Source organism: Leiobunum rupestre, chromosome 9 (genome assembly GCF_980474605.1).
Source record: "Leiobunum rupestre chromosome 9, qqLeiRupe1.1.hap1, whole genome shotgun sequence".
NCBI classification, from domain to species: domain Eukaryota; kingdom Metazoa; phylum Arthropoda; class Arachnida; order Opiliones; family Sclerosomatidae; genus Leiobunum; species Leiobunum rupestre.
This window is the reverse complement of record NC_143392.1, coordinates 13,183,868-13,197,234: the sequence shown is the minus strand read 5'-3', so window position 1 is coordinate 13,197,234 and position 13,367 is coordinate 13,183,868. Positions and strand designations below refer to the sequence as shown.

Sequence of the window (13,367 nt, the reverse complement as noted above, 5' to 3'; positions counted from 1 at the left end):
AGTTAACACGTAAATTCTTTGGAGATTGTTTGATGAAAAGATCTTATATGGAAAGTGAGTGTATAAATAAATAAATAGCCAACATTGACTTTCTTCACTTTTAAGGCACCGCAGCGCGCTATTCTGAAACCTAGGAGCAACAAACACAGCACCTCACACAAGGTGAAACCTAGGAGCAACAAACACAGCACCCCACACAAGGTGAAACCTAGGAGCAACAAACAAAGCCCCCCACACAAGGTGAAACCTAGGAGCAACAAACACAGCACCCCACACAAGGTGAAACCTAGGAGCAAAAAACACAGCACCCCACACAAGGTGAAACCTAGGAACAACAAACACAGCACCCCACACAAGGTGAAACCTAGGAGCAACAAACACAGCACCCCACACAAGGTGAAACCTAGGAGCAACAAACACAGCACCCCTCACAAGGATAATGCAACCCGTCAAAAGTCGTGAATTTTCTGGTGTACAGTTTTCATTGGTTAGACGCTCTAGCGCCTGCGGCCGTCGGAAGGGGAAAATTCAAAAATTGTCTTCCCCCCGCCCGTAAAACGTTCAGCGTAGAGGCTCGTCCACTTAAATTTGTACACAACACTGCGTTCGCATGTTTAAAGGCTAGCTGCGTTCTCATCGTATTTGTTGCTCCTAGGTAAAACTAAATTCCGAAACAAAGCAGACTAAAAACTGCTAAAAAAATGATTTATTTCTAACTTTTAAAAGTGTATTTCTAGCCAACTCCGCTGAGAAACACCATTCTAAGAATTGAAAATGGAACGCGTTTTACAATGAAGTACTTAAAACATAGAGCAAGTTAATGGAGTGTTATAACAAATTTAGAGGATTTCGAGACAAATTATGAAGTCCAAGTTTTAAATCTGAGGATCTACTTAAATTTAATGATCAAACGAAACCTAAACTCACGAGAAAAATATTTCAACTCTTTTATCATAATAAAGACATCTTATTCTACCAATATTAATTTTATACTACAAAATCAGTAAAGCTAATTTGGTTTCGTTATCCTCTCCATAACAAAAATATTTGGTGTGTGCGTGTAGCTGTAAATGTTCAGACTGCGGTTTTTAACAAAGTTGTGCGTAGAATATATGTGTATGAATGTTATATTAAACGCTGCAAATATAAATGTTTGACTTAACTTTTACGAAAATAATTAAAAATTCAAAAATACGAAAAATGTATTCAGGTATCTAAGAATATGCCTCTCGTACACTTCTTAAGGAAATAACGTATTTAAAGAAGACACGAACTTTCGTTAAGGTGCAATCCGGTAATGGGCATTTATGTTAAACAGCCGCTCGCGCTCGTTAATTTTTTGAGCGGCAAAATATTCGCTAATTTTTGAGCTGTGAACTTTCCCTTGTCTCATTTCGCTCTTTTTGAACAGTGAAATTTCCCTCCACTCTTATCTCGCTCTGTTTTGAGCGGTGAAATTTTCCTCCTCTCTTATCTCGCTCGTTTTTTGAGCGGTTAAATTTGCATCCTCTTTTTTTTGCTCTTTTTCTAGCGGTGAAATTTCCCTCCTCTCTTTGCTCGCTCTGAGCGGTGAAATTTTCCTCTTCTCTTTTCTCGCTCTGAGCGGTGAAATTTTCCTCCTCTCTTTCTCGCTCTTTTTCGAGCGTTGAAATTTCGCTCCTCTCTTTCTCGCTCTTTTTCGAGCGTTGAAATTTCGCTCCTCTCTTTCTCGCTCTTTTTCGAGCGTTGAAATTTCGCTCCTCTCTTTCTCGCTCTTTTTCGATCGTTGAAATTTCGCTCCTCTCTTTCTCGCTCTTTTTCGAGCGTTGAAATTTCGCTCCTCTCTTTCTCGCTCTTTTTCTAGCGGTGAAATTTCCCTCCTCTCTTTGCTCGCTCTGAGCGGTGAAATTTTCCTCTTCTCTTTTCTCGCTCTGAGCGGTGAAATTTTCCTCCTCTCTTTCTCGCTCTCTTTCGAGCGTTGAAATTTCGCTCCTCTCTTTCTCGCTCTTTTTCGAGCGTTGAAATTTCGCTCCTCTCTTTCTCGCTCTTTTTCGAGCGTTGAAATTTCGCTCCTCTCTTTCTCGCTCTTTTTTAGCGGTGAAATTTCCCTCCTATCTTTTCTCGCTCTTTTTTGAGTGGTGAAATTTCCTTCCTCCTTTTATCGCTCTTTTTTGAGCGGTGAAAATTGCGCTCGGTTCATTTGGGTTCTTGTGTTCGTGCGGTAGCCTACTTTTTAGGCGTATTAGGCCATTTTTGGTCAAACTTTAAAACATTCTAGCGCTTCTCCAATTCGTCACAGAGAATTGCGACCAAGACAGTCATACATGATTACTCAACCCTTATAACACCTCAAATTTACTGTACTGATTTCTGAAACACCGTGTTTATGTTAATCTAGTAACACTGCCTGCCGTAAGATGGCGCAACAGGTGTAGGTTAAAATATTAGGGGAGTCCGTGTTGGGGGAATACGGTTTTCCATTCCAGGATACGGGTCTGTCATATTCCTAGCTTAGAGGTTCGATATTTACGTTTAAAGAGAAAATTCCAATTATTAAAATTAAACCTTTTGAGATAAAGTAGGACTGGAGATTAACAACGTAAAATTGTAGAATACACTCTAATGACTATAAAATAGAAATAACTGTAAATTGTCGGTCGCCGAACGACGGTTCAACAGAACTAGCGTGCCCAATAAAATTACCCGCAAATGACCCGTTGCTCGTATTCCTCCATTTCCATATCTTTTGAACTCTTTTAAAATATTAAGCTCGAGAGATAATATTTGATGAATCCAAAGAAGTATATTTATGAAATATTTTAAAATAAATGTCGAAGATTTGATAAAAAAATATTAAGGTACAAATTTGAAGTTAATTAATTACGATTGAGATAAAACATTTGATTATGGATGCCATTTATCGCAAAAGACATTTAAATGGATGATCTGAATAAAACTTGGTAATTAAACAACCTTCAGTGTAAACGTTTTTATCCAAAACGAGAAAACTGTATTGTTTTTAGTGTTATTTAGCCTGTTAGGAAATTAAAAATCAAGTAAAAGCTTATACCATTAGAACGCCAAGATTTCTAAGTACAACAAGGCTGTTTTTTTACTGTACGACTTTTGGCATTTCGGGTTTCGACGGCACATTGCTCAACGAAGTCAGCCGCTATACTCAACTGTATAGTGACGTCGTCAAACATAATGAATAGATTCATAATTCTATTGTTTTAGGTATAAAAATGCAAAATAATTACTAAAAAAACTAAATAATTAAATAATTGCAATATTTTGGCGGAATTATTTGTAATTGGGGAATTTTAGTTAAGCCTTTGCACACATGACGTAGCCTCAGATAGGCACCATTTAAAAAAATTGGCAATAGCCAAAAAAGCGTTCAGCAAGATTCTGCGTCACGTTGAGTATTGTTCTCATAGATAATATTTTCTTCACTGTGGAACGTATAGATCTGTGTTATCATCTACGGCCATAATCCTTTTGAAAAACATAATGGTTTAGCCCTTTGCTGACTCGTCAGTACGTCTGTGGCTGACGTTGAAAAACTAACGCGAAGATTCCAGCAAAAACTATTATTCTTTTAGTCATCCTGATGTATGTTTTTCGAGTATTCTGCATTTCAAACTTGACCGTTTGAAGGGTTTCAAGATAAGACAACATAAAATGGATTCTGTAAAAGTATGCAAAGTTGGATCTATTTTAAATGAAACACGCGATAAACTTGAATTAATCTTACAAACTGGAAATGTATTGTTTGAAATCTTGTCAAATGCGGATAAAGAACTTTTGGTTAAGCACTAAATGACAACGAAGTTCTCAATTTGCGCTATCACTATGAAAAGAAGTACAGTCCCGATCAAAGGTTTCTGGCCGTTTTCTCTTGGCAGCCATTTTGTTTCTATTTTAGGTAGAGAGCCGAATGAGGACTTCTATGAAAGAAAACCCTAATGCCCTACCACCATTAGGGCGCGGCCCTCAAGGGGTCGGAGTGTGCAATAACTGGTGGCTTTACCGGGGAGTCGGGGTCCGGCTCTTGTAACCCGTAAGGGCGGTGGCGCGCTGGGAGATGTTAGCTCCGTCCAAAGGGTCCTATCTCCGACCTCCGACTTTGGTCAGGTGTGGGCTGGATACTGGGCTTCGGCCCAGGCTAATGGAGAGGGGCCGGGCAAACTGGCCGCCTCGGCGGATTGAGTAGCCTGCTGTGGGGCTGCGGGCCTCCGTATGAGGGCACGGCGGACCCATCTCCCGGCCTTTTGGGCTCCCACCGGGATCTCCGGTGCCAGCTGTGCCGGGTTATGCGGGCTGCTGTGTGCCTGCCGTTCCCCTTTAGGAGCTCTCTCCAAAGGGCTTGGCTCCCTGCCTTTGTAGGTGGGGTGTCGGCCGGCGTTGCTAGAGCATCCGTTCTCTATCCCACTGCTGTGTGCGAAGTGGCGGGCTGGTCGTCCCATTGTTGCACCTTCTGCTGGGTTGAGCGGCTTGCGTCGAGGGTGCGACCATCAGTAGTGGGGTTCTGCTACCCATGCTGGTTTTGTCACCTGTCCGGGCTTGTGGACGCTGGCGTAGGGCATTCTGATGATAGGCCTCCGGTGGTGTGGTTCTTTTCTTACCGGTACACCGGGCTATAAATTCTGACAACACCATTAGGGCGCGAGCAAATCCGGAAATAGCCAAACCCCTACAAAATGACACTATAATAATAATAATAATAATAATAATCCCATTCAAGTTTGCTATATGGTATGATCTTGAAGGCGCCTTAAATGCAGACGAACTTTCTCCGCAAAAGCTGTGAGGATGGTACCAGGGGTTAATGCTATGCTCAAATATTCTTAGTCACTTCAATACATATCTATGGAGTAAATATATTATTAGAGTAGGCTAGATCGGCTAATGTTAACAGAAAAGATAAAAATTATTTTCTTCACATGTAAAGAACACTTTTCCCGTTTTCCCTCTATGTCTTCAATAACTTTACAACCACAAATCCAATTTGAAAAATGAAACCAGATTATGATTCCGAAGATTGTGACACGACATATTTTATTCATTTTTTCATGATGTCATTTTGTAGGGGTTTGGCTATTTCCAGCTTCGCTCGCGCCCTAATGGTGGTAGGGCATTAATTTTCACCGAATATTATTTTCGCGAGCTCTCTACCTAAAATAGAAACAAAATGGCTGCCGAGAGAAAACGGCCAGAAACCTTTGATCCGTACTGAACATTTCAAAATATGAAAGTGTTCAAAAACGGTACTTAAAGGGAGTAGATCCCTCCGTTTTTGGTAGGGTGCGCCGTAGCTTCTCTCTTTTCTCGCTCATGACGCTAGTCTAGAACGAGAGTTGAAACACCCAATTCTTCTATTAGAGGAAGCGTGCCCGCCCTGAAGAGGTTTTCTCACTTGAAACCTTTCTTGTTTCATATTTAGTATTTAGTTTTTAAATGCACCCTTAATTAACATATAAACAACAATATCCGATCTATAAATTAATTATTTTCATTATAGTTTGGATATTTATTCAAATATATTTTCTTAATAATGAGGTACGTGGTTTTAGATTCACGAAAGGCGTTCTAGTAGATATGAGAAATTAAAGCACTACCAAAGTGGGGATACTTTTAGTGGGATAATTCCTCCAAAATCACTGTATTTCACGCTACGTATAACACGTGGTTAGAATGATGATGGGAGGGAATTATGTCATAGAATATAAAGCTTTATATTCTTTGATAATGTATTGCCCCAAATTCCTGAAAAGGTTATTTATACTCCCTTTAGACGCTCTCTTATTCCGGACCACTACCCGAGAAACTAGCAGAAAACTAAAATCTTAGAAAGGCATATTTCTAGGGCGCCAGGCTTTTTGGGGAGGTAGGCCAACCATTTGGAGGCCTCTCCTTCCCCCAAAAATTCGTCCACGTGGATTATTTAATTTTTTTTATTAAGTGGTGCAATTTTTGGACATCCCTTACATCAGAACTTACAACTTTACGAAAATGAATGAACATAGGTACACTAACAATTTTAAGTAAAGTAAGTTTAAGAACCATTTATTTGTAAAGATAAAATTAAAGATACAATTTGGATATAGTAGCGCTCGCCAAAAATTAAAACTAAAAAATAAACTACTGTCAAAGAAAAGTTACTCGTACCTTTGGAAGATATAAAAACAGCGGTGTCGTTAAGCGAATCACTCGCGTTGAATATTGAAAAATTAATAAATAAATAAATTATTTCGCAAACAAATTACAGAATTTTCTGATATTAAATAATTTGGAGGCCCCTTAAGACGACTTTTGGAGGCCCCTACCAAAATTTCAAGTAGGCACTGGCCTACCCCGGCCTGTTGCTGGCGCCGCTACTGCTTAAACCTCGATCAAGAAAGTTTACAAAACTCAAAATAGGAGAGTTCGATCTAGGTCGTGAATTGACGATCCAAACACATGTCACATTGGCTATTCCCTTCGGCAACCCTGACAATATACCCACCAACTAATGCAACGGCAGTGTTACGGAGCGAAAGCACGCTTGAATCCTGAATCGTCAAAACATTTATACGCTGAAGTATTTCCTTGACAAAATTCGGTATGGCTTTTATCTTTATTTCAAATTTAGTTAAAGGTGTATAAGCATTACCAAATTTTGATGGTTTGATCAACCCAATGAGAGTGTTTTCTATAGAGGTGGTACATGCCCTCGCGTCCATCGTGTCATTCTATATAGCCACCTTTTGGGCTTAGATGGCTAAAAAAGATTTCTATTGAGTCACTAGAGAGCTTGCTCGTCAAAACAAAATGAAAATCAATTTCTAGAAGGTACTTGATTTTGTTGTTAAAATTACTGCTCTGTACGTCTCATCACTCAACTTTTCTTCTTTGAGAATTGCATTTTCTTGAATCATTTCTATTATGAATTCAGTTTCTAGCCAGTCCAATCTTTCATCGGTTACTTCGAAAAATGGTAATTTGTTTTCGTTTCGGGAAAAAGCACCTTGCTGCAAACTACGGACGTTGTGAATATCAAACCATTTCGAAATTAACTCCATGTAATAAATGGTAGCTTCTAAATCATCATTACAGTTTTAAGAGCTGTCGTTGTTTCTGTGGAAAATACTGTGTGGTCCTAAGTACACTCATTTTCTCCATGTTGGTTGGGAAAACACGCTTACTTGTTTCATTTCTTAGAGCTTTAACAACATTGTGTTTTTGGAGATATAATCTTTCAACAAATGTTGAGGAAATGGTCAGGCCAATTAAAACCAAATATCTTGCAAGAAACAGGCTTCTTAAATTCTTAATTATGTGGCTTTGGTCAAAAGCTACAAAGAGCTTGTGCTCTTTATCGTGTGGATGGTAAACAATTGGTTCGAATTTGTTATTTTTACTTAACCTTTAAAAAGTTGAAACATTTATTTTCGCATCGTCGCTGACTAGTCGAATAATTTTAAAACCTTCACTTTCAACTTCTTTTATCAAATTGCACACCCTTCCATGTTTTTTCTCTTGTAACAAAAAAATATGCAACTGGCAATCCGCCGAAAGACTTTGATAATAAAAACAAAGTAAATGGGTGCCAGAGATTCGCTTACGTCTAATTCTTCTCTGGTTATATCATTCTCACTAGCGAAACAGATAAATTAACCGCTAAAGTTTTGATTAACCATAAAAATTACGATTAACTGTTTATCCATGGATATTATATATATATATATATATATATATATATATATATATATATATATATATATATATATATATATATTATTATATAGCAATTTAACATGTAAAATAATCGTTTTTTCTCGGATAATTTTCGTTTGTGGATAAAAATAAATAAATTGATTATTTCTTATCCAAACGCCGAACTCTAATTCTCACCAAAAAACATGTCCAATTTACAATCATACAGGTATTAAAGACCCTAGGCGTTGGTGCTCTTTTTGTAATCGTTTGAATTCCTCCCTTAAACGGAATTTCACTAGTGAAGTGACCCCATCACCTGTGGTGCTACCCAGGTATTGTTTGATTGTTCTAGGTTGAGGCAAGTGAAGCACTCCGAGTTCCCTAACGTATCTATAAGCAGCGGGAGACTTCTGGTTCCACAACACTTAGACTCGATTCATTATACTTAATTGGACTTTTTTGCCAAAACAAAACAGTTGCTCAACTACGAACTTCTTACTAAGATTAGTAATGATTCTTCCTTGTTTGCGTTAAGATGTTGATTTTTTTGGAATTTTTTGAGATCATGGCTGAGAAATTCATTAAAATGTTCTTTATCAAAATTAGTGGTTGCTTGAGTATCACGAATATCTTTCATCTTTTCTCTTTTGATTTTGTAGAGATATTTAATTCAGCGGTTTCAGTTAAATTATCAAGAAATAGTCTCTTTTTTGATATATTTAAATTTTTGAACTGCTGGCTTTTCACGCTTGAAGCTTGCATTTGAACTAAAGGTGACCCCTTCTGAGGACTCGGAGTTTGGGTACGATAATTGTTTTCAACAGACAGAATTGATTCCTAACTTTTTTGGTTTTGATTGACTGAATAAAAACAAGGAACTTGAGTTGACTGGGTAGCGCGAGGCATAGGAACTATAGGTGTATTTTCTATAACCAGCTTTAATTTCCTAACTATTGGTTTTCCATCAAATACAGAAGGAATAGCATTCGGTAGTAATCCCCCTTTTCTTCTCGTGGAAATATTAAAGTCTGTGTCTTTAAAGTGCTTGCTGCAAATTCTTGCATTTTCAGTAACTTTACAATTCAGAACTTGTTGCCATTTATCCCACACTGCCCGCAGTAACATATTCTTGGGAATAGAATGACATGTATTTGAACTTTCATCATTTAATTTAGATTTGTTATGCAAGAATTCACCATTATTAATCTTTATTTATAATTTCTTTATGACTAGAAAGTTTGTTATGGCCAAGGTTTATGTATATAATTTTCTTTAAATGATTATTGGTAATTAATAATTCGGAGGAAAATTTTATTGACGTGTCATAATAATAAATAATAATCACCTAGGCTAATACCCTTGGCACCACCTTAGGCCTAAGTCATCAAGCGACTTTTAAAGCCATTAATTCAGGTGGCCGGGTTACAATGCGTAGGAGGGTGGTGGCAAGCCCTTCAGGCCACGCCCAAAGGGGCGGGAGTGCAATTTGGTGTTTAGGAATAGCGCGACCGAAGGTTGACCTAAGCGCAAGTCCCCCTGACTGGGGCTCTCGCCCATAGAGGGTGCAAGGCCCATAGTCGCTTGGTGTCTCCGGCGGATGCAAAATTCCTTGGAGTGGGGTTACTTGAGAATGTAGCCCAAAGTGGGTGGTAAACTCCATCTAAGGCTAAATACGACCACGAAACCGATAGCGAACAAGTTTTATGGAAGGGGGAAACCGAAGAGCTCGGGGGGGAAACCCCTTTAGCCAGTGGGGAGAGAACTTGCAAACTCAACGCGGAAGGAGTGGTTCCGAGTTTTCACCCAATGCCACAAGTTGGGATCGAAACTGGCTCCTCTTGCTGCGAGGTGAAAGTGCTAACCACTCCGCCGCCCCACTGCTCAAAAACCCCTTTGAGTCCTTTGAATTTATTTGCGTAACTTTTAAACAAATTTGTTGATATTTGATTTTGTACGCGTCACATAAATGTCTAAATAGAGCGTTTCAATTTCGTAAATAAATATCTCACAAGCCACAAGCTCAATTGGCATAACAAAATAGTCTTTTTCGATCCAGTCTGTGTTACATATTTACTGTAGAGAAACAGAATTCTTAAATTCTACAAAACTAATAGAACGACTCTAAATTGGACATACACTGCGAGACATTGTTATACAAATTGTATACATAGTTTGTACCGAAGGGAGGGGCCTATGGTCTCCATGGAAACCGAAAGGGGGTCAAAAACTCAAAATATTTCGCTGATAGCTACTAAATAGGTATACATTTTGTTGGTTATCTCATTGAAGCGACAAAACTGACGAAAATTAGATTTATTTGCTTTGAAGTTTTTAAAATAATATCGTTATGGGCTTTAAGCTAAACCAGATAAGATTTTAAGCCCGGGTTATTTAAATAAATAGCAAATGACGACAGGAATATCTACGAAAAGAGGTTGGCAAAATTAATCAAATTAGGCCTTTGTGGTGATCCCTTTTACAATTACCGAAAATAAAATGACAATATTCGGTCTCTCTTTCTAATTGAACTAATTATGAGGAATAAAATCGACTTCGTTATATTTGCATATTTAATAAAACAATTGATGATATTTATAATGGGTCCTACTAGTTTCGTTTCGCTTAGCAAAACATCCTCAACAGTCCCTGAAACGAAACGAAACTAGTAGGACCCATTGTAAATATCATCAATTTTTTTATTAAATATGCAAATATAACGAAGTCGTTTTTATTCCTCATAATCATCAACGCATATTCCACTTGCAACATCTTAAGCCTTAATTAAACTAATCGAACAATTTTTAACAAGGCAGGTAACCATTTTTAACGTTAAACTAAATTCTTAATCATTTAAAAAAATTAAAATCCGCAAACAGACGATTGAAACTGTTAATTCTCGCGTATTAGTAAGAAATCTACACCAGCAAAATGGCGGCATTGTATGGTTCATTCTTGCTCAAATTACAAATATTACATATTTATTCTTGGTGCATATATCTATACTTGGAACTGCGTTATTGATGACGTTGGGATGCAAACTATGTATTGTCGGAAATTAATGTCGACCTTTTTTAAAAACTAAACGGTAGTTGCCTGCTTTTATAAGACCGTAAAAGAATTAATGATTTATAACCCAATTTAAGATTTTGCCAACAGCACTGCTGATGTACTTCTGTTCATACTTATCACGTTACTTATGGTAATATAATAATAAAAATCAAGTCTGTAAGGATACAATTAACGCGGAAGTATTAAAAGAAGCCCCCAATGAAACAATTAATACTTACAATTCGTGAAGTTTCAAAGTATTTGAGAAGGCTCCTTCCGCGATCTGAACTAGACCACAGCTCGATATGGTTCTGCAAATAGGATACATGGTTTCAAGATTAGTGTTCTCCATAAGTTAGGGGTCCTAAAGAACTATTCACGCGAGCATAAAATTATTTTTGCAAAAGATTTTCATACACATGCTTCTTACTGAACGAACTAACCAGGAGAGTACCCGAGGTGTTTATTGCTGATTTTGTTCAAAGTCGGCCGTAATGTAGACCTATATGAGAGATGAAATTTCCCAAAAGGAGACGTTGCACTACCCATTCGATTTGCTATGGCAACCGAAAATGTTTTTGATCACTTAAAACAAAAAATCTCCATTTAAAAAAGCATGCGATTTTCTCGGTTTCACAGCTACGAAAATTGTTAAAAAAAAATAAAATCACGAAATTGGTAATTTGTACCACATCTAGGTAAATTTCATCATCTTTGGGTAAATTGGAACAATTTTGGGGTAATATTGTAACAATTTTTGGGTAAAATAAGGAAAAAATCTTATTTGACCAAATTTTAATAAACATATTTGACCAAATTTTAATAAAAATATTTGACCAAATTTTAATAAAAATATTTTAACAAACATATTTGACCAAATTTTAATAAAAATATTTTACCAAATTTTAATAAACATATTTGACCAAATTTTAATAAAAATATTTGACCAAATTTAAATAAAAAATTTTGACCAAATTTTAATACAAATATTTGACCAAATTTTAATAAACATATTTGACCAAATTTTAATAAAATTTCAAATGAACAATTTTTTATAAAAAGATTTGACCAAATTTTGATAATATTACCTATGAACAAATTTTTATAAAAATATTTGACCAAATTTTTATAAAATAATATTTGAACAAATTTTTATGAAAATATTTGAACAAATTTTAATAAAAATATTTGATAAAATTTTTTATAAAATCATTTGATAAAATTTTATCAACCATTTTCTAAAAGGGAATATAACCTGCAAAGCAATCTTTATGGAAGACCCCTTCAATTTTTCCAATTTCCCTGTACTGTGGCGCCAAACATTTTTAAAGTCAAAGGCAAGAGCGACCAGAGCCGCAAACGTTGGTGTTCCACATCAAATACCTGAGGTTATATTTCCTTTAATGAAAAATATCAAAAAAGAGCCGACACCGATACGCTCGTAATTGCAAGTAGGAAAAGGTCGCGGCACGTTAAGCGCGAATGAAATGAAATATAGCTTAATAATTAGATCTCCGGGCAACCAAAGCGAGTGATTACAATTTGAACGCGTACTAAAGCCGCCAATTAAAGGCGAGAGACACTTACAATTTCTCCAAATTGGGATAAGGCGAAATCTGGTCGGCGGTCAACACCTTCAAGTCCGGCTGATGTTCGATTATTCTAGAAACAGAAATGAGAACAAAGTCCCGAATTACAAATCATTAAAACCAGTTGTCAAGGACCTAAAGTCTTCTATAGACAAGTCCTTCTTCGAGATATATTATCAACCGGCAGTCTATTCCAGGACCAGGGTTCGGAGCGATGCAAAACGTTTCCTAGGCTACGCGTGTGAACGCCGCTGAAGCGAGTTCCTAAAACAATTATATTCTCGCATTAATGATCTGGTCTCCGTGTTCGATTTGTACTCGCGTTCCCTGGAATCGCCGAGTTATGATCCTTTTCGTGAAATATTCGTATATTCCAATATCCATACTTGCTAAATTAGTTAAACCTCTATTTAAAAGCACGGTTCGCCAATTTCATTTAGTATGTAGAGTGACTAACGAGTGGAATGCTATATCGCCTTTTAAAACGGCCATAAGAAAAGCTATTACCAAAGATTTGTAGGGACTACAGCGCTTTCCTAAACAGCATTTGTTTAATCAGCATTTTCCAAAATTGCGCTTTGCCATAACAGCGTTTCTTTATACAGCGTTTCCCAAAACAACAAATTGTTCAAACGGCGCTTTGTCATAACAGCGTTTCTTTATGCAGCGTTTCCCAAAACAACAAATTGTTCAAACGGCGCTTTGTCATAGTGGCGGTTCTCAAAACCGTATTTTGTCGAAACAGCGTTTCCCAAAACGGCGCTGCTTTCTATACCACTAATAATATAGGCCTATTGTAATACATATTTTTCTGTAATTTTGGCAAATTTCATTACCTAATGGTTTCTGCCGATAGGTAGTATTGCAAACTTACCTAACCTAACCTAACCTAACCCCTGAAGTTCATATGTATGTTATACATTTTCCATCGTCAATTCATATAAATTTTAAGAAACCGCTGTCTTGACCAAAACCACTGTTTCAAAATCGCTAATTTGAGAAACGCTATATTCAGAAACGCTGTTTATTGAAAAAGCTGTTTTGACAAAC

The 13,367-nt window shown here is 37.0% G+C and overlaps 1 protein-coding gene across 1 annotated transcript in view; it reads right to left on the bottom strand.

Moving 5' to 3' along the window:
- Positions 1–13,367, bottom strand: part of LOC149926606 (BDNF/NT-3 growth factors receptor-like) — a 102,338-nt gene that overhangs the window by 74,342 nt on the left and 14,629 nt on the right. Inside the window, exons 2-3 of the mRNA XM_090158401.1 lie at positions 12,316–12,390; positions 10,968–11,039 (exon numbers count right to left, since the gene is read on the bottom strand). Of these exons, the coding sequence (XP_090014527.1) occupies positions 10,968–11,039; positions 12,316–12,390 (147 nt within the window). The remainder of the gene's footprint in view (positions 1–10,967; positions 11,040–12,315; positions 12,391–13,367) is intronic.